General features: G+C 39.6%; 1 protein-coding gene and 1 long non-coding RNA gene across 3 annotated transcripts; one reads left to right on the forward strand and one right to left on the reverse strand.

Annotated features, from left to right (window-relative positions):
- The first annotated feature begins 11 nt into the window (after positions 1 to 11).
- Positions 12 to 18143, forward strand: LOC133268837 (uncharacterized). The gene is made up of 4 exons (XR_009743186.1): positions 12 to 490; positions 1361 to 1712; positions 4398 to 4535; positions 18000 to 18143. It is a non-coding gene; the product is annotated as an uncharacterized LOC133268837 (long non-coding RNA).
- On the reverse strand, positions 9059 to 26208 carry SAMD7 (sterile alpha motif domain containing 7). Of its 2 annotated transcripts, XM_061452577.1 has the most exons (9): positions 26014 to 26208; positions 17951 to 18054; positions 17112 to 17238; positions 16835 to 16971; positions 15674 to 15752; positions 12670 to 13349; positions 11547 to 11668; positions 10658 to 10768; positions 9059 to 9744 (listed from the first exon to the last, which is right to left on the reverse strand). In XM_061452577.1, exons 2-9 carry the CDS (start codon positions 18051 to 18053, stop codon positions 9472 to 9474), a joined length of 1632 nt encoding a protein of 543 aa, XP_061308561.1. In that variant the 5' UTR covers position 18054; positions 26014 to 26208; the 3' UTR covers positions 9059 to 9471. The 2 variants fall into 2 exon arrangements, with proteins under 2 accessions (XP_061308561.1, XP_061308562.1); XM_061452578.1 differs by lacking the exon at positions 26014 to 26208 and having other exon boundaries at positions 17951 to 18060.
- Positions 26209 to 27511: the final 1303 nt, after the last annotated feature.

Consider the following 27511-nt stretch of genomic DNA (forward strand, 5'->3'; position numbering starts at 1 on the left):
GACCACATGCTGGACAAGCTGGGGAGTCCGTCTGCACTTAGAGGTGTCAGTTGGGATCTGGAGAGCGAGCCCATCCTACTGGAACAGAGGTGCTCCAGCTCATTGGCAGTAAAAATGTACACGTTTAGTTTTGTTACTTCTAAATAGGAAGTTCGGCCTTAAAGATGCTCGATGCAACAGGCCTTTGTTAATTCTTACCTGTTTAAACAGTTTGGTTGCTCAGACCTCATATACTTACATAATTAGATTCAGAAAGCAACCTATATACAGTAAAAAGATCTTTTGTCAGTAGTTGCCCTGCATGCTTTTGCTATGAGGTCACTCAGCAAAGCATATAATCGTTTATCCTGGCTCCATGTTTCCAAACCACACCCTGGCACTTTGGGGTGGAAAAGTATGTGCAGTGCTGTGTTGCCTTGTCAAGCCCTTAAGCCCTTTCAAGTCTTGTCCCTTCCCGTTCCTGTGATTTTGGAACCTCTCAGATTGAAAAGTAGGTAATTAAAAACATAAAATTGTTTCCAGCAGCATATTTGCCCCAAGTCACTGTGACATTTTTTGTGGGGTTTTTGTTTTGTTTGGGTTTTTTTGTTTTGTTTTTTTTCTGGTACGACATCTTTTCCTTTTGAATATTTTCCTCTTGCTGTTGCTGGGCAGAAAATCTATACAAGTTACAAATTAAGCTGACAGGCTGCAGAGCGAACAAACTATAAAATGTAATTCAAGAGAAAAGATTGTGGGTATAGGGAATTAAAGTTTTTATGGTTACAATAAAACAGTGCCTTGTAAAAGGTAGGCAAGCTGCATTTAGTCAAAAAATACATTTTTAAGTTAGCAATCGTTTTAACAGTTACTTCATGTACTTACAGTAACATAAAAGCACATCTGAAACGGGGCTGTCTTGTGGAAGACGTTTTAGCCATCTGTAACTTACAGCTTGCTAATAATACACAATGCCTGCAGTGAGGGTTTTAGTATGGTGTAGCTCAAAGCCCTCTCCTCTCCCTGCACAGGCACAAACTGAACTGAAGCTGTGAAACGCCTCCTGCTCTATGGGAGAGGCTGTTCAGAACCATGCTGTTATCTGCTTGCTGCCCTCCTCGTGAAGAGTGCAGCTGCTTCATGATGGGTCTCATTGCAGATCATCATCTGTCATACCTCTACTTTCAGGCTCTTTTAAGTTCTTATTTTGCATATGCCTTCTATGTCTTAGCCTCTACTGCAGATTCAAACCCACCTTTAATGATTAGCTCTTAATTTTGCTTTTTTAAAAGTATCTAACTGCAGTAGATCAAGCTGCTTGTTGCCAGAAAAGCACCTTGGATTTCTGCTTAATCTCTTTTTTCTTTTTTTTTTTCCACAGAACTTTTAATTCATCTGAAGTTCAAGAAACAGTAACTTGAATGAGTTCTTCCCAGGACAGTTGGGCATGCAGCACCAGATTGGTATGCAGCACAGGGAGCAAACTGATCATTTCCAGCAGATCTGTAAGAAAGGACCAAGGGATGGAAAGTGGACCAGGGAATGTGCTCTTCAGTGCAAGGCATGAATGGTGAACTTTGTGCCACTATGGAGCACAGAGCCTATCAAGGCTGAATATTACATGGGACAGGTTTGTTTGTAGTCATTGGTATGGCGGGAGAACAAGAGAGAAGCAAGTGGCTGAATCTCAAGAAAGCCAGTGAAAGTGAAGGTTCAAAAGGCTTGCGTTTAAGGTCAGTGTCTGTGTCAACTGTAGGACAGGCCGCAAAAAGAAGCATTTCAGAACCATGTAGGGAAGTCAGCCCCTTAAGTACCTGCTGCCATTTTGATTAGAGTAGGGTTTCAGAATCATGACCACTTACATTACTGTTGTGAAGGATATTGCATGCAAGTGGAGTGGTTTCCTTTTTCAACTGAAGCCAAACGGACAGCATTTAATTATCCCCTTTTCCCTCCTCCCTCTCCTCTTTACCCCAGATGTGTGATCTAATATAGCAGTATGGATGCTGGATATTTAGTACAAAAAACAGGTGGATACATTCATGGAACAAAAATACATCATGAGCTATTAAATATAAAATCATCTCTGGTTGTCTGTGAGGTAGGTCCCTGGAAGTAGTCTGAAATGGCTGCTTTGTTCTTACACTCTGCTTTAGGTATCCTGTCTTGGCCTCTGAGGCAGGACAGCGAGTTGGGTGGTGTTCTGCTCTTTCTGGTACATGTTTTCTTGCAGCCTTATATTCACTTATTCCTGACAAATTATTGTGCTACTGGTAATCTCATTGTTTTGGGCTCAGTGCCAGTCATCCTGGATCTGTAAGAGGGTGTGAATATGCACCAGAAGTGCAAGGCTACATACACATTGGCAATTGAATTACTGACAAGCATGTCACAAACTCTCTGTACAGTCACACTGCATTCTGCAGTAGAGGAATAGAAGTGACACTGGAAGTCTGAGCAAGTGTCTGTTCTGCTAAACAAACCATTCATTTGCAGAAAGCTTACCCACTGGCTCCAAGTTTAATCCTTAAAACTTTGGGGGGAGGAGAGGGGAGAACACAAGTCAAAATTACCTGTTGACAGGCAGGATGAAAGGCAGGCAAGCAGGCAGGAAGAAAGAAAAGGGCTTCCATAAAGGAATCCAAGGAAATCAGACAAATTCCCCAGCAATATGCTAGGAGCTATTTCCTAGATCATCTACCGATGGTAGCATGCTGTAGGCTCTGGAGTGACGACCCTTTTCATCCGGTCAGCTTCAGCACTGAATATGGGTTAAAAATATAAGGAATATTCCTCAATACACTTGTGAGGTGGGCTGATGCCAACCTCATGAAGTTTAACCATGACAAATGCAAGGTCCTACACCTCGGTCAGAGCAATCTCAGGCACAGCTACAGGTTGGGCAAAGAAGAGATTCAGAGCATCCCTGTGGAGAAGGACTTGGGGGTGCTGGTCAATGAGAAAATGAACATGAGCAGGCAGTGTGCGCTTACAGCCCAGAAAGCCAGCTGTCTCCTGGGCTGCATCAAAAGCAGCGTGACCAGCAGGTCGAAGGAGGTGATCCTGCCCCTCTACTCTGCTCTCGTGGGACCTCACCTGGAGTATTGTGTGCAGTTCTGATGTCCTCAACATGAAAAGGACATGGAACTGTTGGAACAAGTCCGGAGGAGGGCCATGAGGATGATCAGGGGACTGGAGCGCCTCCCATACGAAGACAGGCTGAGAAAGTTGGGGCAGTTCAGCCTGGAGAAGAGAAGGCTCTGAAGGGGGCCTATAGGGATGCTGGGGAGGGACTCTTCATTAGGGACTGTAGTGACAGGACAAGGGGTAACAGGTTCAAACTTAAACAGGAAGTTTAGATTGGATGTAAAAAGAAATTCTTTCCTGTTAGGGTGGTGAGGCACTGGAATGGATTGTCCAGGGCGGTTGTGAATGCTCCATCCCTGGCAGTGTTCAAGGCCAGGTTGGACGAAGCCTTGGGTAAGATGTTTTTAGTGTGAGGTGTCCCTGCCCATGGCAGGGGGGTTTGAACTAGATGATCTTAAGGTCCTTTCCAACCCTAACTATTCTATGATTCTATGATAATATGAGCCTTGTGCCGTACAGCATCACATACTTTCAAGGCAGGTTCAGCTAAAATCCACCCACAAATACATGAGTCATAATTCAGAAGCACACTCCAGTGTAGACATATCCTGAGTCACTTCTACCTCAGAAGCTTATAAATATTTAGTTAGCCACTTAGCTTTTAATTTAGCAGAGTGACAAAGGTTCATTAGACAAATCCCCAGAATTATCTTTTGCTAAGATGCGTCTTAAGTGCTTCCACTCTTGAAAGTTCTTTTCATTTCTATACAACTCAGAATTATTTGATACATATAACTTAGAAAACCCATAGTTGAGCTAAGAGTGAATTTCTCCCGATTCTGGTCCTTCTGTAACTAATTGCAGCTATTTCAAATACCAGTTTTGTTCATTGCAAGAATATACTTTCATTTTAGCAATAACTGATGAACCTTAAGAAGGACATGCTTCTCCTGATGTGGAGTGGCATATATTCTTCCTAAAGACTTCTGGTCTAGGGGACCATGATGGAGTTGGTGGGGATGTACCTGGACACATAAGAATGTTAAATAGAAAATGTATCTCTGCATTTTTCAGAGGAGCCAGCTAAGGTTTTAAGTAAAAAAAAAAAAAAAGCTAAAAAGACTGGCTTGCTTGCTTGTATCTCAGTGTTTTTTGGCAGTGGCAGGAGGGGAAGAGAAAAACGGTGATATTTAAGGATAGAGCATTAAGAAAAACAAATAGTTACTTTTTTATAAAATCATAAATTTGTTGTTATGACTACAAGTATTTGAGTTAAAAATATTTGTTATATAAAAATGTGATTCTTGAGTTTACGTCTCTCCAATTAACAGATTCAACCAGAAGCCAGTGATTACTTTACAGACCATCTTTCAATGCATGTTTACAAACTGCTGGAGTCCCATGAATGCTGGAGTCCCAGACTGAGCAGCAGTCCTCTAACAGAGTTGTTTGAACCCTGTAATTGAAAGGTAATGAGAAAACCAGGCTGGCTTGATGCTCTCTTGGCAGTGCTATTTTGGTTGGTTGATTTTTATTGCAGTAATTCACACACACAGATGCCACGTTTATATGTTTTTAAATTTTGATAAAGCAAAACATCTATTCATGTCTTTCCTGTACTATAGGAAAAAATACTATATTGTTCTCTATGCAACAGAGACAATAGGTGTCTCTTTTCTATGGTCTAAGTAAAAGGTTTTGTATCCTCACCAACATGGAAATTGTTGTTTCAAGAAGAACACATGGGTAGTAGCAGAACTGTTGTCTGTCTGGAAGAATATAGACTTAGGTACACTTGGCAATGGAGTAAGGAAAGGCTATGTAAAGGCCAAGTCAACAGAATAATTCTTGTGGCCTCAGTATAGGTGATAGTAGGAACAAAGCCTTCCTGAAGAAAGGAAAGAGCTTTGCAACTGCAAAGGCAGAAAGTAACCTCCCCCCAGAAAAATGAAAAAAACAAAACAAATCAAAACCAAACCCTAACAAAACAAAAAAGGAGAGGTGAGGTTTTCTCTTGCTATAGAATCATTGCCATATAGATAGCTATAGAGCAGTAGAGCTATAGCTGTTTACTCTAGTGTGAATGGCTCAGTCAAAACCAAGCATCACGGGTAGCAGAACCCTGATGAACACCCAGCATTATAAAACTGCCTTATTATTTTCCAGTGAATGATAAAGGGCTTAGATAGGACATCATTGATTATGCCTTTACCAGGAGCAAGATACCAAAACAAGAGGTGTATCTAGTTTTGGGTGCTTTACTGTAGTATTTCCAATGTTGGAGGTGACTCAGAACTCTGCATACCCAATCAACATTGATTTATGGTATTTGGAGAGTCTAAAATATGAAAAGTGATTTTTAAAACTGGAGGGGGGTGATTATTTTTTCTGTTTCACACTCAAAGGATAAATTAACATTCTGAAAACTGTTTCGTGGAGGATTCACAATTGTATAAGGTCTTAGAATGCTAAGTTTTGTAAAGCAGCTGGTGGCATGGATATGAGTCAGTTTCAAATATCATCGCCTTGGTATTTGAAGCTGCTGGTTCTTGCATTTGTATGCTTGATTAGAATGGCTGCCTGACTTGGACAGGTAGGAATTCTGCCTAACTTGTCTATTTATAGCATTTTTTAAGAGATTTTTTACCTGGGGAACTGACTGGAGAATTATCTGTTTAGGTTTGTGTGAATGTGTACTGTACATCATCATCGTATGCAGCAATCACGAGGTCAGAAACACAGGTTGTGGAAGGACAAGATGTTTCTTCCTTTTCAGGACTTTCCTAGTTTTGTTAGTTATAGTACAGAACCATTCTTTTATGTTTGCTGTATCTTTTTATTTATGTTGTCTTTAACCTCGGCCCTATTAAAAAAAAAGAAAAGAAATGGAAGTCCCTGTCCCTAGGAGCCTACACGTTTAATGTGGATACAGACAAAATGAGGCACTTCTACAACATCTCATAAAAAACATTCTCTTCTTCATTAACTGCATCACTGTTACAGACTAATACAGCAATAGACATCAAGTGATACATTTCTAATGGTACCACACATATTAAAATATATCATCTGCATCCTGTTGTGATTTTAGTGGCATAGTAGAAAAATTGAATGCAGTGGTGTCACAGACACCAGAAAGTCATCAAGCAGTGCGGTTCTGCCAGCTCTCTTATGTACTTGTGTGTGCTGGCTACACCCCTTTGCAGCTGGAGTAAGCATTAAAAGTCAAAAAAGACCACGTAGCTGCTGAGAATCAGTAATGCCTCGTTGTTTACACATAAACGTAATTCCTGAAAACGTATTAAAATCTGAAAATACGGGTCTGTCTTCTGATTCTATATCAATTTCAATTTTTAGCTTTTTTTTATTTCTCTCTGTAAAGCGTTTGTAGGAGAGGAAACACCCCCCCCCCCCCCCCCCCCCGTGCAGGAAGCTATGAACTCATTCTGTTTGTCATTTTGGGAAGGAGACCCCAGCATGTGCAAAGGACATGTTGGGTTTTTTAATTGTAATAGTAGTACCAGCATGCAAATTTTGTATCCCAGCTTTCTCTGCTTTTGGCTTTGTTCATGTCTGAGCCATTTTCAAAAGTAGTCACATTCTTCAAAACCAAATTTTAGTCTTTCTTCCCTAGCATATGGAATTTCAAGTAAAGCTCCTCTGCTGTTACTTTAGAAAAACAAATTCAGTTTCTTCATCCTTGGTCGTAACAGACCACCTGTCCTTTAAGTGTGCTGCCTTTCCCATTTGGAGAGATAGTCGGTAACATCTTTCAGCTTTGCAGCGACATCTCGTGGGCTGTTTGACCTGGGAACCTATCAGAGATGCTCTTCTAGGGTGAAGTTCTCATGTGGGTTAAGTCAAAAGTTTCATCCAGTGAGGAAGTAGGATGCCATTTGAAAACCAGTTCTTTAACTGTGTATAATTAGGTATATGGCATTGTCAACATGATTGTCCATTGTACAAAAAAAAAAAGCAAGTTAGAAATCGTTTCAGAGCTAAACAGAAAGCTGTCCTATTTTTTTTTTTTTTTTTTTTTAATATTTTAACAAACAATTGTACTATATAAAAATACATTCTTTTCCCCTCATGCTATATGGACGATCTACATTTAAAAAAACCACAATAGTTAAATCTACTGTAAAAACATTTTTTTCTGGTACAATTAATCCAAGATGTTCTGTATTAAAATTGCAGGTAAAAGCATTTCAAACAGAATATGAGTTTTTACAGTGAAACTTGTGTTTCATCCAAAATCTGAAAAGTAAATATTTACATTACCAAATTCAACATAAAACTCTCCAAGCTGCCTCACTAAGTTTTAAAGCCATGAAAAGATGTAGAAAAGTTAATGAAGAGAACTGAGGTTAATACTTGCTGAATTTAATTGAGACAAAGTGAACAGCAAACTGAAGTGAACAGCAATCCTGATAGTCCAGGATTAATATTGCTATTGTACTTCTTTTAGAAAATCTTATGGATTTATATTGAAGACTTCCAGCTTCAGGTTATAATTTTGCTGATTTTGAAGACTGCTGAGTATTCAGTAAGTAGTTCTTTATATGACAAATACCCACAGATGAGGCATAAAACATAATCCAAATTCTTGGGAAAACTCTCATATTTCACCAGATCACAGATGTAAAGGTCAGCACTTCACTTAGGAAGGGATTACTTCGGTGTCTGTCTACAACTTCAGAATATTTTGCTGCACAGCATCCCACATTTTTGCACTGGGCCTTCCTGGATTACATCAGTTAACCCTTAAACTTAACCCCCAGTAACAGTATGTGGAGATAGATGTACAGAGTCCAAAACTGTCATAACTGGTGTCCAGGGGCAGTTTTCAGTAAAAGCAGAATTAGGCTCTACTCTTTTTACAGACTTTGCTAGTTCAGAAAAGGAGTGCAACAGATGTTTGCCCTTCCTCTGAAGGCTGCAAGGTTTGGACAGTATGCTAAAATGAGCATCTTAAGTTGCTGTTGCAAGGATCTAATCACACATTATCTAGTGCACAAATATATCAAAGACATAAAATCATTTATCTCAGGCTAAAGAAAAAGAACACGTGCTCACAGTCTAAAATATGAGAGTACTCTACCTCCTTGTATGCTTACACACTCCCCGTCTAAACAGCAGAGTACCTCTTGGTTTTTAAGTGCTTGAGGCCACACAAACTAAACTAAGGGGAGAGAATCTAAAGTAGCAATATACAGCAGAAGCACAGCCTATCATCAACCCTCAATTTACAGAACTTAATTTTATCAGAACTATTTGTATATCCTTTGGAGTAAAGAAGTGTTCTTGAAAGGAGAAGAGTGGAAGTATAATGACTTCCAAAACCTAAGTGGAAGACCACTGTATGACCAAGCCCTTAAAGAGGGAACCAAGATAATTCACACAGGAATCACGATAAAATGCTGGGGATTTATTCCTAGCTAAAAACTCTATTTTGTGTTCTTGTTTGCTATGAGGTAATGAATCACTAGCCAGACATGAGGAGAAACCATATTTTTGCAGAGAAGAGGGAGCTTTCAGGCTAAAATTGATGGCCTCTTCCAAAGTGAAGAGCACTTGAGTGTGCCACCAAGTGAAGAGTTTTCCGTGGCTTGCTGATGTGAGCAGAGGGGAAAGGTGAGCTGTGGCAGTGGTTGGGGGTGGAAATGTGTGACTTTGAGCCTGCTGCCTGCAGGAACATTACTGTCACAGTTACTGGTCTTCATGGTGGAGTCCGCTGATGCTTCTTTCTAAACTCATCTCAGTGGTGCAGTCACTCACAGCAAGTTGAAACCTCAGTGATAAGAATGCCTCAGAATAATTAAAATTTGTTACACCTGTTTTTTCCTTGTCCAGGGTTTAATCCATGTTTCCTGTCTATACCCTTCCCAGGCACTTAGGCTTAGTTCTCAAATAGCAATGGAATTAACCCAAATTGCTGAGTCTAGGGTCTATTTCTCTATATTCTGCAGGTAATTCCATACTCTCCCAATGAATCCCTTACAAATTTCCTGTATAAATTTTGCTTAACAGGAGCAGCAGCAAGCTGTATGTGGAAGCTGTAACTTTTCATTGTAGTTTCTTAGCAGCCTGCAGGAACACACTGTAAGACAGCGCACTCTGAATCTCTGACAGATTTCAGTGATGACACTGGACTTCAATGAAAAATGAAAAGTATTTGTTAACCGTACTGGTTTCTTTCCAATGTGTTGCACTTGAAAGTAATTGCACCAGTATGTAGTTGCATTTTTGTGATGCCTTTCAGATACCACACTTCCTCATGCTGCACTTGCAGTTTATTTTATTCGGCCCCCATCACACAGAGGTTTCACACTGTAGCTATCTTCTCAAATGCTTTGTAACTAGAGGTTCCTGTACTATTAAAAAATGTTATGTCCTGGACTTAGCTCAACTTTTCTGGAAAGTGATCATCTGGAAGTCAGCCTGAGATCCAGCTGTGCTGCACGGATTTTCCCTGCTTTCTGAAATGATCTGTTCCACTGCTTGTGAAGTTTCTGGGTCCTGAGAGCCTGGACTATCCAGCGCATCTCCAGTGCTGTTACAGTGAAGAGGGGAGGCTATGTCAGGAGGCTGATCTGAGGGTTTGCCTGAAGCAGGTGGCAATGGCACTGGCAGAGGAAGATTCATCATGTAGAGCACATTGCCCAAACGTTGAGACACCTTTAGAGAAAAAAAGACCAATTGCAGCAATTGTTTCTTGAGATAGCATTAAAAACATTAAACATCAAGGCTGACTCATGTAGCAATGCTAGGGACATCCAGGAGATCCCCTCTCAAACCCATCTCAAATGATTATTAGTTGTTAGCAAAAGTGGAAAAAAAATCTTCCATTTTCCGTCTTTTGTGTTTTTCTAGGCCCAGGTTCTTGTGGAAGGATAATCTTGGCAATACTCAGCTTGGAAATGGCCCAGTGTGCTGGGCCTGGCAGCCAGCTTCTCTTGCTCCCTATGTGCTGTAGCACCCGAGGGACAGAGGGGAGGCAAACTGCCAGCCAGTAGTGGAGAAGCTGGTTTTAGTGAGAAGAGTGAGAGTGAGCAAAGAATTAAAGAAAAGAACCAGGCAACAAGAGAAACACGCTGAGAGTTGATGATGAAATTAAGAGCTGAAGACTTTAAACACAGAGGGACAGCCTGTCCGTGAAACATGTACAATTATATTCCCAGAAGGGCTGTAGAAACCTCTACTTGCTATATTTTAAAAGTCAGGTTGGAACAAAAGCATGTGTGTGTCAGAGCACTTCTTACCAACTGGGAAGGGGAAAATGTAGTGAAACTGAATTAATTCATCAAAAACATCTTTTCCATTTCAAACCTCAGCCTAGTGTCCACTGGTGGTGTATCCTGACTCTACTTGAAGTGTCTCTCAAACTGACAGTCCTAACCTCCCCTGATCCTGCATGCTGTTGTAACACACAGAGAAGCAAAAGCACTATGCTGGAGTGATTTTGCTTCTAATATGGTGGTTACCTTGTCAGAAAAAAAAAGTGTTTTAGTTTGGAAGAGCTTCCTCGTGCTGGCTTCTGACTCTCACATCTCTGTGACCTGCCACCTTGGCACACATTCAATGATCATACCTGAGAGCGGATTTTTAATGCTGGTCCAAGTTTTAGTCCCATTGTATCCAGGAGATGTTCCTCTGTTAGCAGTGGGAGGGTTTCTCCATCAATAGCGTGGTCTTTAAATATCTTGTGAAATGATAAAACACATCATGGTGTGCTAAAACAGACTTCACTGGTTAGTTTTTATGCTTATTCCTGAGGCACAGGCAATAAAAGGAGGAAATAATAATTTTACTGTTTTGTCTTTGTATTATCTCCTAGCTGCAGCATGAGGTGTCTTGTTCAGGCATGTGGGTATCAGCACATTTGCCTGTAGTTTATCTACTTGTTCTTGGCAAGTGAGAACTTTGTAATGTTTCAGTGTTACTTAGTTCTTTTTGTTTGTTCTTTTTTTGTGGGTTTTTATGTAAGCAGCCTATTACTGATGAAAGAATAGTGTTGATCCTGTTGAGGCTTTACAACATGCAAGATTTCAGTCTCTGTGCTTGCATTTCTAATGATATTTCATTTTTCAAATGGAATGATGCTTATAAGAACGCAGGGGTGGTAGGTGGGTTATACCAATATCCAAGAATGCAAAATTCCCTTAATCTGCATAAAAATTGTGCAGGGCATGTGGAGTGAAAAAAATTAAGATATTTTCCTTATACTACTGGTTTGCTGCTGGTCCTCCTGGTATCTTTCATAACCAATGACTCCCAAGTGCAGCAGAAGTGCATATAACCTCAGATCATGGACTGGTTTCCCCTTTAAGAAGTAACTTCATATGCTGAAGCACAGTGAAAACTATTAATGTTTGTAAGTCTGTGAGAACTAGTTAACCTCTAGCATTTACATTTGTTTGATGACCTTTAAATCTAGAAGCTCCTAAAGACCTGAAAATGAGATGAATGTTTATAATCACCTGGGCATAATCTGAACAGCCAGGGAGGCTAATGATGAAGTTGTAAACATCATCAACAGTCCACTTGCGAATGTCTTCAGTTGAAGAAATGTCTTCTCCATTCAGGATCAGGCCATGTGCTCCTTTGAGGGGGGAACAAAAATGTTATGTTTCTGGAACTTTGCTGGCAAATCAATAGGAAACAACTGTTAAGGTGAGAATTTTTTTACACTTCTCCAGAACCTGATGAATTAACTGCAGTGTGTAGTCACAGACAGATAACAGTTTATAGAGTTGGGCTTAGCAGTATGAGGTTTATGGTTGGACTCAATGATCTTAAAGGTCTTTACCAACCTAAATGATTCTATGATTCTATATTTTTCAGTGATACAGTATGTCTTTGGCAGATCATGGTGGACAAACAGCTCAGCCTGTTGTCATTTTAGGTAATACAGAGTTTTGCAAGGCACTGGTGTATTTAACAAGAGCTGCAAAGCTTTAGAAACAATGTTTCTTACGTAGTGGCTGAGAGGCCCCTGTCTTATGCTGTTCTTGGGGAGGTCTAAATCTCGGAGCTAAATTTGTTCCTAAATGAGTGTGATTTCTAAGGGATTCCTTGTCCTGTTTGACAAGCACAGGGATTATGATTAGTATATTGTGTGCTGCTACATTTCTCCCTGATCACCAGAAGAAGAAAGAATGTAACATGCTAAACAGAATTGCAGAGAACCTCAAAGTGCTGCTAATTTAATGGCTTAGGGGTGGCAAGTGTGTTCTCCCAGGGACTGAGATAAACTCAGGATGACATCCTGCAGCTATATAGTGTGTGGCACAGAGAACTGAAACAGTTAGGAGGCTGCTTTGTGACTTTTGCTGTGCAACTGCATTATCCTGGAAGGAAAAGCACTGCTACCTAGAATACTGAAACCTCCATTGTGCCAGCAAGCAGCAGGGAAGACCACCTTTGCTGACTCGGATTTACCAAGTTATTCCTATTTGCTGCATATGAACTCTACATTCAGTTGCTATGACTCTATCATACAAAAACTTCGCTTAAAACAGAGGGAGGAAATAAGAGAGCAAATCAATAAAAATAAATTATATCAGCATGCCACCCTAACTGTACTCTGCACACTTGACAAACCTGAGGGTAGCAGTGCATTGCTTGGTACTGGAAATCCATATGGTAATGCTGAGAATGGGATTGCAGAAGGGTACATGAACTTGTCATCAAAAGTAGTACAGGAGCTATTAGATTCTTTCTCATTTGTATTGTTGCAGCTGTTGGTTTCAGTAGAAATTTCATGAGTAGCAGAGTTTTTTCTCAAGCTTTGTTCAAACTCTTTACAGTTTTTAGCAGCTGCAGATGGCTCAGTCTGGTTTTTGTTTTGTTCATGTTTGTTTGGTGTCTCCACCTCTGCTTCTTTCTTGTCTTCTTTCTCATCATCCACTGCAGCTGCAGCAGGGTCTGTAGTTTTGTCATCAGCTTGGTTCTTTGTGCCATTGGCACTACACTCTGCAGTTTTGTGATTTCCAGCTCTTCTCCCTGGTCGACGTCCCCTCTCCCTTTGCAAAGTGGTGACTGGAGGGTATGGGCTGGTTGCCATTAGCATAGTGTTGCCATGAATTTCATCAAGGGTGGTACGATGAACATATAAGTCACTGGGGAGATGGCCTTCAGGCAGTCTGTGCCTGCCACGGAAAGCAATGGGACTAGCTGGCATCCCATGGTAAAGGAAAGGTGCTTCCAGGCCCAGTAGTCCTTTCCGATGAGCTTTCTCCATTTCTTTTTGCTGAAAAATAGCACTCATCTCCATTTCCATTCTAAGAGACACACAGAGCACAAGCAGTTAGGGCAGCTCAGTTCCTTCATCACCTCTGTTTACAGTAACAGATTAAAACTCAGATAATTGAATAGGCAAGAGTACTGCTTGTCTTCTCTCTCTCCCCTATGTCGCTATGTGTGAGAGAACACAAACTGCAGATGGAATGCAAACCTGGCTATATTTATTGTGCTGACAGATACATAAACTAAAAGGAAGAGAAAATACATCTTCCATGTGATGCCTCTAGGTAATAGTTCAGACAAAAAAAAAAAAAGTAGTTTGTATATTGGCAATCCAGGCATTATTACAGTGATTATGCTCATTTGGGATTTGGAAAATTGTCTCCAGGGTCATAAGACTAAAGAAAATAAGTTATTTACATTACCAATCAAAAGTGTACAGAAAACTGCAAAACAGCAGTGATACTGTGATAAAGAACTAGAATTACATTATCTATGGAACCTGTGCATGCATTCAGAGTAAGCTAATGTAAATCTCTTTGAGTAACTCTCAATAGCGCATGGCACCTGAGCATGAAAGAGTGAGGTCCTGGTGGTAAGTGTTCAACTGCTTTCTGTTCTGGTGGATAAAGCCAGTGCTCCATGGTCTGTGACAGCTTCCTGCCCCTGGCATTGTGGTTAGGAGGGCTTACCAGTGGGACACGGAGAATACAAGGAGTAGTATGTGCCTCTGTTGTACCAACCTTTGCTGTCATCAGCTTTCTCGGGAGCCAACCTAGTGAGCAAACAGAAAGCTGTAGCTCCTACTGTAGCTCTTAACTGCAATGAGGGTAATAGGTCAGAGAGAATCTGACTTTTAGGAGACTTCTCATTAATGTAAAATTGTCAGGAAAATAGTTGGGTCAAAAGGTATCTATTCAGACTGTTGTGACAAAAAGGAGTTAGTTGATCATAACACTAGGGGGGTTTTCTCTGCCCTCTTTTCATCTTTACAACAACCTCCATATTATTATTTTTCTGCTTTCAGAGATGCAATGAAAGTATTTTGTCTATGTACCATGTCCTTGTACATCTTGCCCAATTGTTGTTACTTACACACAGCTCTTGAGGTGGAGATAAACAGCAAAAAGCCTTACATTCGTGACTACTCCTCCAGATAAGATAGTTTGCTTCTCTGAGGACTGGTAGATGGGGGATCACTGAGCATCGGTATGAGGCAGAGTCCCTTGGAGAACAAGGATTTGGGACCAGGTGCTCAGCAGTACAGCTGCCACAAGTACAGCAGATTGTTTGCCAACACCTGATTTCTAGAAAGCGTGAGAGGAGCAAGTGCAGCTGTAAAAGTAGTGTGTGCAGTAGAAAGCAGCATAAAGCTAATGCAGTTGTCAGGACAACAAAAGGCTGGGGTTAAGGGTTATCTTATGGATATAGGCTAAGCTTTTTTCTGTTGGGTTCTCTTGGGTTTGGTGGACTGCAGGAAGAGCCTGAAGAGGTAGGATTAGCTCTGATGTGGCTGAGGGTGTATGTGATGACCATGCTTGCTGCTAGCTATTTTACTTGTGTTTCTGAGGGGTTTTGCCATATGACAAGAGCTGTATGAAATGCATCATTGATGCAGATCTTGCGCTTGAAAGTAACTGAGCTTTGCTGACTGAAGATCTCAAAACACTTCTGTCACAATTCTCTGGAGATGCCTGCTGAGAATTTATCTGTTCTTTGATCTTAGTGTATCAGGGGCACTGCCACTCAGTTCTGTGCTGCAGCCTAGTGCAGGAGTGGTTGAGGTTAGAGTTTGGCTATGAAAATGGTGTGGCTGTGAGGGTGGCAGTGGTGGTTACTTAGCCAGTTACTGATTACCCCAAAACTGGTACAAATAATTGGACTTTATAGTCACCCTGACATTCAGACTGGTTGAACTTGGAAAGCTGTCCACCCTGGTAGGGTGGAGACACAGCTAATCATGCCAAGGGCCCAGCTGGAAAGGCTTAAAATGTTGTGTGCTGTCACACACAGCTGTGATGTTTTAATTTTTTGTGACTTTTTGTAACTTCAGATTGTTTGGATCCAGAGTTCAAGGACTAGGGCTGAAGTTCGTAGCTTCTTTGTGTCTTTAATTAAGCTGGGGGGGTTGTTTTCTATATAATTTTAAGGCTAAAAGCAGAATGGGGGCAAGCAAAAAGTTAAGTAGCTTCATATGTTAAGAGGTAATCAAGGTTCCTCTGCTTCCCTGGGTGACTTGGAAAAAGTATCTCAATCACTGTAAATAAAAAAAACACAAAAAGTCTGTGAAATAACAATTTCCACCTGCCTTTGCTGCCCTAATCCTGGCATGTACCTCAAAACAAAGTTTACTATTGATTACCTGGCAATATTTTGCTTTTGAACCAGTTCCTGTCTCCTGGCCACAGCTTCCATGGATTCTGGTTGCAGAAAGCTATATCCTTAAAGGGAAGAGAAGAAAAAAAGAAATCTCTAAAATTCACTTGTTTCTTAAAGCAAATGCACAAATCCCAAAGCAATACTGAGACTCTTAACTGTGTGCTTCACTAGGAAGCTGATATGACTTCAGGCTAAGTTCTATTTGTGTTCATTGCTTTGGAATATGTAGTAAAAACACGTAGTCCAGCATCAGCTGTCTGCAGGATCAGACCTGTAGTTACTTGTTATTATCCATGAAGAGGAGAGCAGGGTGACTTTATTTGGTGCCTTATGTCTTTGAAGTACATACAGCTGCTCAGAAACTAATAAGCAACAGTTAAGCAAACCTGCTCTTCAAAACTGTTTTCAGTCTAGGTGCCATGTAATTTTACATTATACTTCCTCTTGAGGGAATCTCTTATTTGAGATTCACAGTACAGGGGGGAAGCTGAAGCCTGAATTTCTTGTTTATGGATCTATGTGGCATTGAGAGTTTATTCCCTTATCTCAAAGAAGGAATCTTAAGATAGTAAGGTTCACCTTTGTATAAAGTGATACATAAATTTATGCACAACATATGTGCCACCGTTGTGTTGCCACACTGTGGTATCAGTCTTTCCCTTAGAGCTGTGCCCTGTAATTTTGAGCCTTTATTAAAAGGACCTGTAGTTGCCCTACACGAGTAAAATGCCATGTTACAATATGATTAAAGTAAGGTAGTCTTAAAGCAGCCAATGCTCATTCATGAGCAAGAGTTAAATGTAGCAAAAAAAAAGTGTTGATTGGACTAATTTATTTAGTGACAGTGTTCTGTTTGAGTGTGAGAATGCTTGGAAAATACAAAAAGAAAATGGGAGAACAAAAATGTGCAAATGCTTTTGAAAACAGTGCATTTAACAAAAGTTAAAATGGATGTGTTTAGACTTAAGCTGGCACAGTTTAGAATCTCTGGTAGGCAGACTGCCTCTTCTCAGTGAGACTGTTTTTCCCAAAGAAAACAAACTGTTATTGACACTACCAACAAACCTCTGAAAAAACAGTAGGTGGAGTTTGCTTTCTCATTTACAGGCTATCGCTTTTCAGGGTGCAGACAATGCTTCGTTACCTGGGGGTGGGTAAACCCGGTTGGACAGTATGTTTGGCATGTTTGCATGCTGTGGGACCGTGGGCCCGAGGTGGGATGCTATATGGATTTGTCTTGGGTCAGCCGATGCCATCATTTCAGCTGAAGGTAACAGATCTCTGAGAGGAAAAAAACCAAATGCATTCAGATACACAATGGAGATGGTTTAGTTAAGAATAATCTAGCATGTTTATATACGCAGATGCAGCACGGTTATTCTTTAACTGCAGTATTACAATAGGGAAATGTTGCAAAGTACCTGTCAACGAGCCGAGGCTCAAACTGGGAGGGAATCGCCTGCATTCTCGGCTGCCCTGCACCCATCAGCTGAGGGTTTACCGCCATCAGCTGGTTGCGCATGAGCATCTCCTGTCGCTGCCGCAGTTCTGACAGAAAGCACATACCGTTCTGTTGTCAGTGTAGTGAAAGTGATTCTGTCTGCAGTATAACTGTACTTGAAAAAATACGGGTGTTTCCTCAAGCATTTTAGTGCGAGTTAGCAAATCACACTCTTTTTTTAAATAACAGCAACTAAAAACCTATGTTTCCAGTGCCATTGTAACCACTTTGTTTAACTAATGTATATTTATACAATCAAGCTGCAGTAAAAATAACAGGATGTGCGCAGCCAAGTGTTCAAAAGGACAATTTACAATTAACAACAATTCATTAATGATATGATACAGAAGAGAATAGCCATGAATGTTAATTTCTCTGCTGGAGAGTTTTCGTTTCTAAAACAGTTTTAGAAAAAAATTATTAGCTGGAACCTGCCTTGTTCAGCATCTCTAAGAAAAAGGAGCCCACAGTGGTGACCAAGAGCATCATAACATCCAGCTATGGCTTTTGTTTCTGAGTTCCTGTGTGACCTTGACTCCTCTTCCAGATGCTTAGCATCACATGATCAAATTCCGAATGCCAAGAATCCCCTGTGTTAGCTTTTAATTACCTTTAAGAGAAATGTTTCTCCAGTTACTCCTAAGATAAATTTGAAATACCTTTTAAAGGCATTAAACTTATTGCTGGCTGTTTCTTGTGCATTGTACAGATATTAGCAATCCTATAAACCAGTGTGCAGCTAGGTTTCTTCCTGCCTACCTCCTGCCGCCATGCCACTTGCTAACCGGTATAAGTGCTTTTCTTCTAGTGTTCCTTGTTCTCCCAGGATAGACATTTTTCTCATGTGATCTCGTGGAGTCATTCTGCAAGGAGACAGCAGCAGCTTTTCTGTTGTAAAGAACTGAATCAGCAGGTCCAAAGAAAAGAATAAAACATTAGAAAATGTAAGAAACAGAGCAGATTATGTAAGTTATTTCTCAGAGGAGCAGGCAGTCCTTCTGCCAGTCACAGCTGTACCCTTTAATGCTTGTGGATTGTATGGATACCATATAGAAACTTTCTATTTTTGGGACAATGCAAATGTTGCCCTTATTTATGCTGAGTTGTTCAGTGTCCTTGAGTCTTACTATGCAAGAAAAGTCAGGATGTTGTGAAATACCAGCTGCTCAAAAGGACATGAGTAAGACAGAGTTTTGCCTGCAGCCCCTGGTGTATCCCAGCAGCCCTGAGAACAGTGGCAGGTATTACACTTAGGAAGGCAGGTATCTTCAGTTTTAATTTAGGAATTGTGATACTTGGTATCCCTATCTACTATAAACTAAATGAAACAGCTGGAAAGAAATGGTAGAAATAAGCTGTTCTAAATGACATCAGCCCCTTAAGACTGGTAGGCTCAGATTAATTGCCCATATATGTACAGGTAAATAAAGCCAGATGAAGAGTAGAAATCTAGACTAAAAATTAATACACTACAGATGCAGAACTGAATAGCTATGCTATCATTAAGGTGGATAGCATGGACATTTCTAAGTTTGTCCAGAGAGGAAGGTGACTAGATTACAAATGATCCTGATACCAGGGTAATGAATAACCACAGTATAACCACCCTACTCAGGATTTTGACCTACAGCAGGATTATTTCTGCAGATAGAGGAAATAAGTCCTGTAACACTCAGCCTGGATGTTAAAAAGCTATCCTGTGAAGGATGCTTTGAGGGGGTTGGCAGAGGGAGCAGGCTAGATGTAAAGGTAATAGGCATCTGTACATTGCTTTCAAATTGGATTTGCACAGCAAATGATTGATTAATTTTATATTTTTTTTTCTTCAAATTAAATTGAAATTAAGGGGGTGAATTTTCTCCCACATTAGACCTAATGAAATGAATTCTGTCTTCTGAAACAAGGAAGATGTAATGCTTAAGTGTTCTCATCTTGCAGGTAGGGAGTTACAGCTCATAAATTCATCTGGCATATGGTATAGATAAGTGAGGGACACCTTAGGAATGCTAAGAGAAATCCAGACCCTACCAAAGCCACTGACAAATTCCCTGATAGCATCTACCTTCCATTTCAGCTGAGTGCTGACAACTGCTGAATTCACGTTTAATAATTACTCCACAAAGATGTGATCTCTGAAGCACAGAAGGCTAAAATCACCCAGAGCTTTGGATGGTTTGGCTTTTCATGGCTTACTTGCCTAGTCTGTCTTTAGCATGTCATGATGACACTATTGCAGTAAAATGCCAGCCCTCCCTGAGAGCTCTGACTACCTTTTGCTCAGGTCTTTCTTATGTATTTTCACATTTATGCCAAACTTGCTTACTTTTCAGGCCAAAACATATTTTAATTTTTACACTATCCTGTCCTGCTTCTAGGCTTACTAATTCAATGTCTTGATTAATGGCTTTGGCATGATAAAATCCAGCTGTGGCACCAGTTGTATGTATGTGACTACTGCAGAGTCAGTGGTATTGTACAAGTACCAATAAGATTAAACACAGCTTGAGATGTTAACACTGTTATGAGTACAAGACAGATCCAATTGCCAAGCAGTTTGTTTGCCTTTCAATCAGCTGCCTAGTATGCAGAAGTTCCTTAGAAATAATAAGCAGGAATAACCAGGATTCCCTTTTTAACAGCCAGTCCTTCTCCAAAACAGAGCTGAACTTTAAAAACTGTTTATTATCCAAAATGTGATGTAAGCCAAGTCCTGCATTTTGTTACCCAAGCCATTTATAGATTAGAATAATCATTATATCTCCTTTTATTGCCTTTGACCTATGGATGAGTTACTAAATATTTTATGGGAAAGCTATCAGTCTAATTCACATGCTTCAGGAATTTGCCATTTCCTTGGTATGGTGTGGCTATTTGGTCTCAGTCTTAAAATGAGCTTTCCAAAAGGCAGACAAGTTAGTAATTTCAGCTGTTCTGACTGAGAGCAGAGGCTATACTTGGACCACATTACTGGTGTTCCCTCAAAATAAAAAAATTCTTTACATTTGTAAGTGCTAGATTATATGTTGACCAAGATTCAGGTCTTCCTGGAAACAGATACGCCTGTCAAGTCCATTAACAGCAAGCACTGTGTACTTTGTTCTTGACATATGTACCTGAACATGTGCTGCTGGGTGTGTTTCCATTTGCTTTTTTTTTTTAGGATACTTTAGACTTAAAGCGGTTTAGGATGCTGGGTGCTTCATGAAGAGCATTTGAGCTGCCAAAGTGCTCCTGAGCTGCTAAAGCATTTTAAAGCTCAGTACTAAAGCGATTTAGTGCTGAACTAAACTTTACAGCAGCTCAAAAAATAGATAGCAATTGGGATGATAGTACTTGACCTACCATGTTGGTCCACTGAGCCATTTAGGTGGTTTGGCTGTGTATTAAATCCTTTGGGAAGCAAAGCTACAATTTAAAAACTTCATGCTAACCACCTTACAGCCTCGTCTTTCCTGGTGCCCCTGACTACAGAATATTAAGGTGCAAAGCAACCAGCAGAGGTCCAGATAGACGTTATGAGGAAAAAAAAAACCCCAGGTTTTAGCCATTTTATTCTAGTAAATTATAATATAAATAAATAATAATAGTAATAATAATAATTTGAAAGGCTGTATTAACACTAACAAAATTTTGTCTGTCAGATGCCTGACAAGCTGTACCACTTTTGCTTTTTAGAAACTGCTAGAATGCTTCAATCCCCTGTTTAATCACAGTTGTGAATACACTTTAGTCTGGGGAAGCTGTCCCTGTGTGAGGGAAAAAGACACACAAGTAAAAGATACTTGTCTTTATTAGGCCTACTTAGAACTTCTACAGTCCACCCTGAAATCACACCTGTGAGTCAAATTATTTGATACAACTTTAAAGTATAGAATCATGGAAAACCTTGTGGGAAAAGACCTATCTATTCTGACCCAAAACCACAACCTCCACGTGGGATCTTTTATACACTGCCTGTTCTGGCAGGTATCTATCAATAACCAAGCAGCAGTAACTGCGGTTAGAAACCAGTGGCACCAGCATCACTGTATACTTCATGCAGTTCCCAAAACAAGTCTGGATTTTGTGTTGGATGTCATGCTATACTGTCTGTTGATAGGTAGTCTCTCACATAGCCTCTTTTTATAGCTGAAGGGGCAACTATTTAAGAACTGTCTTAAAATTTTTCTTTCAAAAAGCAGGGTTTTATTTTAAATGCTAGCATTTTCACTTAATGTAGTGTACTGAATACGGCAGCATCCCCTGAAGCTGAGCCATATTTATTGACAAATTATTGTCCATTAGGTGACCAAGATTCACAGAGCATCACCTCAGGCAACATGCATCACTTCAGGCAACATGCATCATGTAAGCAACTTATCTTTACAAAAGTAGTCTAGGTGCTCTTTTAGTTTGACACAGGGAAGATAAAGTATTGAACAAATCATGGAACAATACATCGTGGAAGTTCACTGGTGTCTTCTTCCACTAAAGCTGTAGCTTACTGCTTCCACTGACCCAGTTTTTTGAACCCTTGCGAGCCAGAAGGAAGGTTTGATTCCTTAATGAGGTTTTCACTGAATTGCTTTGTGACATCATTCTGTTTTTTTCATTGGTGTGCCAGTCAATCCTATCTCACTTATGCTGGATTTCTTCTCAGATACATAAAAATAACTCTGGTATTTGTGGTAAAAATGTTGAGATGCTGTTTCCACTAGAATTCTAGTCTGCTTTCGTAAGCTGAATGGCAAAATATCAGTATAGTTTAAATTTAACTTGAAGGACACATGTTGTATGTTGGTTATCTGTATTAAATTACTTATTTCCCTGAGTCTTCTGTTCAGGGAAGTGTTGAATTGATCAGGTAGGATAAACAGTTAGCTTAATAAGCTAATATACAGACTTGTATGTCACCCTGTGTCAGGAGATACTGAACTTGATGGATCTATGTTATTCCATTTGGAAAACCACCCTTTTTGGTTACTTAGCTGGGGTTCTGACTTGCAGGTGAAATTTAGGGTGCTTAAGGTTCATATTATTTTCATAACTAGTATATTAGAAACCAATATCAGCAAAAAAAAAAAATCTCTGAGGGAACAGGGAAAGTACACTTCTGATACATGTATAAGCTGGGATTTGTGAGTAGCTCAAAATCTGGCATCAGGCTTCATATAAATTCATACACACCAGCTGTCTAGTATTACATTCATATATGGCTCTTCTCTGATCCTATTGCACAAATCCTGGCTGTACAGCACATTACAGGGATGAAGACAAGTTAATCTCTACCTTTAGAGTCTTACCCTTAGCAAACCCTACTTGGCAGCAGGCAGAACCACTCACCCAGTACTAATTCTGTCTCAATTTATTAGATGAGAAAGGACAAGACACGAACTTCATGAACCAGAAGCATTTGCAAATCTAATCATGCTATATGTGGTTTCAAAATGTCTGCATCTACAGTCTGTATACCTACATTATTAATTTCATTGGCAAAATATAGTATAGTCCTGTGTATAATACAGACTTGGAAGACCTTTTTTGAGTTTTTTTTGTTGTTTTGGTTTTGTTGTTTTTTTTTAGTTAAATACATTAAGATTTCATTAGCTAATACTTTTATTTACATCAAACACACAGAATTAGCCTTTTTTAAAAGCAATGTTTAGCATACCTTTGTAGTGGCTCCACAGACTCTTTGAGAGAAGCTGAGTATTGTTGAAAATGTTCAGGTAAATCTGTGTCAGAGAAATCAATTAAATATTTAATACAAACATGTATACATGCTTATGAGTGAACTATGTAAATAAACTCGTACATCGTCTCATTTTCATTTCCATTGGCTCCCTTTTTAGAAAACCTCTCCTGATTACCTGAGAAATGAGATGCTGTTTTAAAAATTAAATAAATATTCCAATATTATGAATAATCTAATGTTATTAACTGTAGTATTAAAGGGGTTTGGCCTTAATCTGTGCTAAGAGTCATAGAGCTAGAGATTGTACTTATTCAAGAACCCACAGTCAGCAAAATAAATGACTTTGGAAAGCAAGAAGGCAGTAATACCAACATTATGTCATAAGGAGGGAATGAAATATGTCTTCTTAATTGGGGTAAGGTACCACAGGAGAGGCTGTAGGGCTAAATTCTAATCCTAGATACGTGGGCACAGACTGCTCAGAGACTGAGATTAGAGTGTAATCCTAAAACTGGATTGAGAACGATATGTTCCTTAAAGAAAGGAAAATAACTATATTTATACTGTGTGTGTCAGCCAGTCGCATTTGCATTGCGTGCCTTTACACTGACATGAAGACATGGATGTTTCACCATTTCTGAGCTAGTTAATTGGTAAGATGGCAAGCAGCAAGTCACTTGTGTTTTTTTAAACAGACTGGCCTCAAGAAGAAATCAAGTCAAACCTTCAGGAATAAAATTAGGTTCATAATAATTTCTCTTGTTCCCACTGGAATGGCTGGGGGAAGGGGAAGCTGTTATGCCTGTGTGCCACTAAGGCAATAGTCAGTGTATAACCAAAGGTGGAGCTGCATTGTGCTGGGCACAAATGCACAGCAAGAGGTGAAACAGACAGATGGTGAAGGAAAAAGTAGCAGTCCTGCCATTTGATATGGCATTGGAGACATATAGATACAGGACAGTAAGCAGCTGAGGTGGGAACTGCTTAGCAGTTCTTGCTCTCAGGCACCCAGGACTGGTTTCTGCAGAACCACGCTGCTAATACTATTCATTCATATTTGTGGCAGCATCCAAAGACTCCAGCTGAGATCACAGTGAATGCTTTAACTGTGCCTTTTCAAAAACTGAGTAAAATAACTAAGCAAACCCTAATGAAAATAGTGCTTGTAGCAGAGAAAGTGTGTGCATGCATACATACCTGTGTATAACATTGTACACCACTGTGTCCTGGCAAACTGGTGCATGGAGAAGCTGTTTACAAGGGATGGGTCTCTGTTATATTGGTTATATACAGAGAGAGAAAAGCATGATGTAATTTGTTTTCCTTGTGGATTTATTTCATAATTATGGCTGACATTGGAAATGTTATCCTCTTATCTTTGATTCTTCTAGAAGTCCAAAGATTGCAAAATGTAGCCTAAGTGGAATCAGTAAAACTAAACTCTGTATTTTTAACTTTTTAGTGTTTTTTTCTTTTAAAGCTTAAAAAAGTTTGTTGGTCTTCTCAAATACTGGAAATACAATTCTTGGGATGGAAAGCTCTCTGGCAATTGGAGAGCAAAGCTCCTATTTGCATATGAAAAACGCAGTTGAATTTTAGTGAGATTCATGTGTCACTTTAACATGAAATACTAGTGCAAATGACAGCACTCCCAGTGCCAAAATAAACCAGGTAGTGGAAAGAGGAACAGGTTTTAGGAGGGCTACCTAAAACTATTTTGATTTAACAACTCTTTAACTTCACTGGCTAAGAGTTTGAATCTAGAAAATACGTAGGGAATCCTCAGTGCTTACCCTCTTCAGTAAGGATGTTAAATGTTGCGGCAGTATCCCTTGGACTTCTCAAAATCCTCTGTGTCTTATGCCACTAAAGTAAAACCAGATGGTGAGGGTTTTTATCATTAATAATTTCAGGTTAGCTTTCTTTATTACAAAGCAAAAGACATTACACATTCATCTTAAAAAATATTTGCAGGTATGTTAAAATATGTCACAGATGTGAGATACTAAACCCACTCTTATTTTCCAAACTCATATATGAAGTCACAAGTTTTAATACAAACTTCTTCCCCCTGAGATTAACATGTGAAATTGTACACCTGATCCTGTAAACAGTCTTGGAAATCGGCATCTCATCACTCTTAGAACAGACTGAACATTTTCACCTCCAGTTTGAAGGATCAGACCTACTTGAGTTAGGATTGCTCACCTCTCTCTCTTTCTCTATTTCCGTATCTCTGGGGCACCAGGGAGACATGGAAATTCACATATCCTGTAGCTGAGGAACTTGACATTTTAGCTCTGAAGGCAATATAATAGTGCCCAAGCCTTTGTCAGTCTACAGTTGATTCCACCCACATATTCAGATAATAACAAGATGTAAGGAACCCTCATCACGGTATGACAATAGTTTTACAAAATATACCACATTGCGTGCATTGGTGTCCCACAAAGCTGCCAGCACTGGGGTTTATTACAGTGGCTGAGCACACCAGCAAAATTTTGGCTAGGTAAATCTACATCAGACTGAACCAGTCAGATATATCTGTGTGATGACAGCCTCAATTAATTCTGATTGCACGCTGTTTCAGGAAATCCACCACCCAAGAAGTATCTGTAAATATTGAAGGTTTTCTGTTGTACTTTAAAAAGATAATTAGCAGAAAGATTAAGCTGTGTGTATTAACAACCAGTTACAAGCCAATGAGATATTTGTGCATAGACATTAAACAACTCAATCTGTATTAAAAGTCTTCTAGAAAAATACTATGTAATGACAAGCTTTCCCAAAGTAAAATCCTTCATAGATCTTTAAATGTTTCTAAAATGGTCACGTTTATGTCATAAAAATTAAAATGTTTGCACCAGAATATGCTGGATTCTTTACCTGTAAGAGTACATCTGCTGAAAACTCAGAACATAGTTAATCACATACTTTGCTTTTCCTGTATCACCTCTGCCTATTCCTAACTTTACTCTCTGCAGTCCAGTGCTGCTCTTAATGAAAAGCTGCCTTGTTTCTAACATGAGATAAGTACTTCCTATCAAAATCAGAAAAATCATACACCTCTTGGTATTGCCTGCCTGATATTGCATCACTATTTACATTGAAAACTAGCACACTTGATTTTTATTTCATGTATACTTACATCTATTGTGAAGACCTTAGTTTTGGGTAAAACGAAGACACCATGAACATCCAAGAGTGTGTGCTTTCTCTATAAGTCTTCCTTTCAAGCTGCTTCAGTAACGTGATTGGCAGCCTTTAAAACACATCAAGATTAACATGTCAAAAACTGCCTTAACTAACGCTGACTTTACTTTAAATACAAATTGAACTTATCTTGATTAGCCCTCATCCCTGCTTCTAAGCCCTTCCCACTCTGACATCACAAGCTCTTCTCCAATGCCATCCCCTAACCAGGCTGTAAAAACATAATTACAAGAAGAGCACTACACTGATCTGATAAACCTATTTCACATTTAACCTGCTAAGCTGTTGTTAGCTTTTAAGATGCTTGATGCATTCACTAAAAATCTTCCTGTTCCAACAAGAAATAGGAGAGAAGGTTAACAATTGCCCAGTTCTCACACATTGTGTTATATACTCATGCTGGTTTTTCGAAAGAGTATACTTCTGACTGTTGGCAAGCAGTTACCCCAGAATTGTGTTATCCCAGTACTGTGTATCCGATTGGATTGGGGGGAACTAGAAGATGGAAATCCTGTTAAGCATATTGTGAGGCTAACACAGGGATCAGTTGGTTATACTGCTCAAGCCGGCAGTTTACTCTTTAATTCTCACTGTCAGTGAGTGAGCTCTCAGATCGAATGCCTTGTAAATGGCAAACTTTAAAATGTCAGGGAGTGGTTAGTTTCTTCTAATATCCATGTCAGCTGATGGGATGTCAGGGTTGATGTTTGATAATCCCTTATTCACCTGACTAAAGTTCATCAGGTGCTTGCTGCAGCAAAAAAAAATTGCCCAAAGTCATCTCGCAAATGCTAACACAATGCCTAAACCTGGAGTGAATAGACTCATTCCTATTGAGAATCGCTCTCAGGGCAATATTATTGTTAGTAAAGGGATATAGCAATTCTGCTATAGTTCAGCATATCTGTACAGAAAACAAACTTTTTAATGTAACACAAAATGCATATATAGTGTGACAGCTTTTAAATGTGGGATTTTATTATTTTTTTTAAAAGTGTCTGCAACACTGAATATTTATGTTGTAAATGCTATAGTGGTTATTTTGTTGCTGTCTGGATCTTCTTTATAAACAAGAAAATCACACCCAGAATCATTGTTAAAAGAAAAAAAATACTAAGTTTTAAAAATAATTTTAAGACTTCCTTTAAAAGTATAGATACCAGTTAAAATAACCTGAGACTAGTTTTTATGTGGTTGTCCAAATCTTTGCACATGCAGGCAGACACGGAATCAAAGGAGAAGGAGTATTCTAGGCTTGAAGATAACTTTCAGCTTGTGTTCAATCCACTCAGTCTGTAACTGCATACCAAAGCCTGTGACGGGAAATGTAATGAGTAGATAGAGTCTGGAACAAAGTTCCTCTGCTGGGATTTTTCAAGCTTCTCTGGGTGAGGCTGAAGTAAATGTAAGATACGGTATTGCCCAAATAAATT

Source organism: Pezoporus flaviventris, unplaced genomic scaffold (assembly GCF_033815535.1).
Source record: "Pezoporus flaviventris isolate CSIRO_AGI_PZ_B2104156 unplaced genomic scaffold, CSIRO_AGI_Pfla_v1 ptg000013l, whole genome shotgun sequence".
Taxonomy (NCBI): Eukaryota; Metazoa; Chordata; class Aves; order Psittaciformes; family Psittacidae; genus Pezoporus; species Pezoporus flaviventris.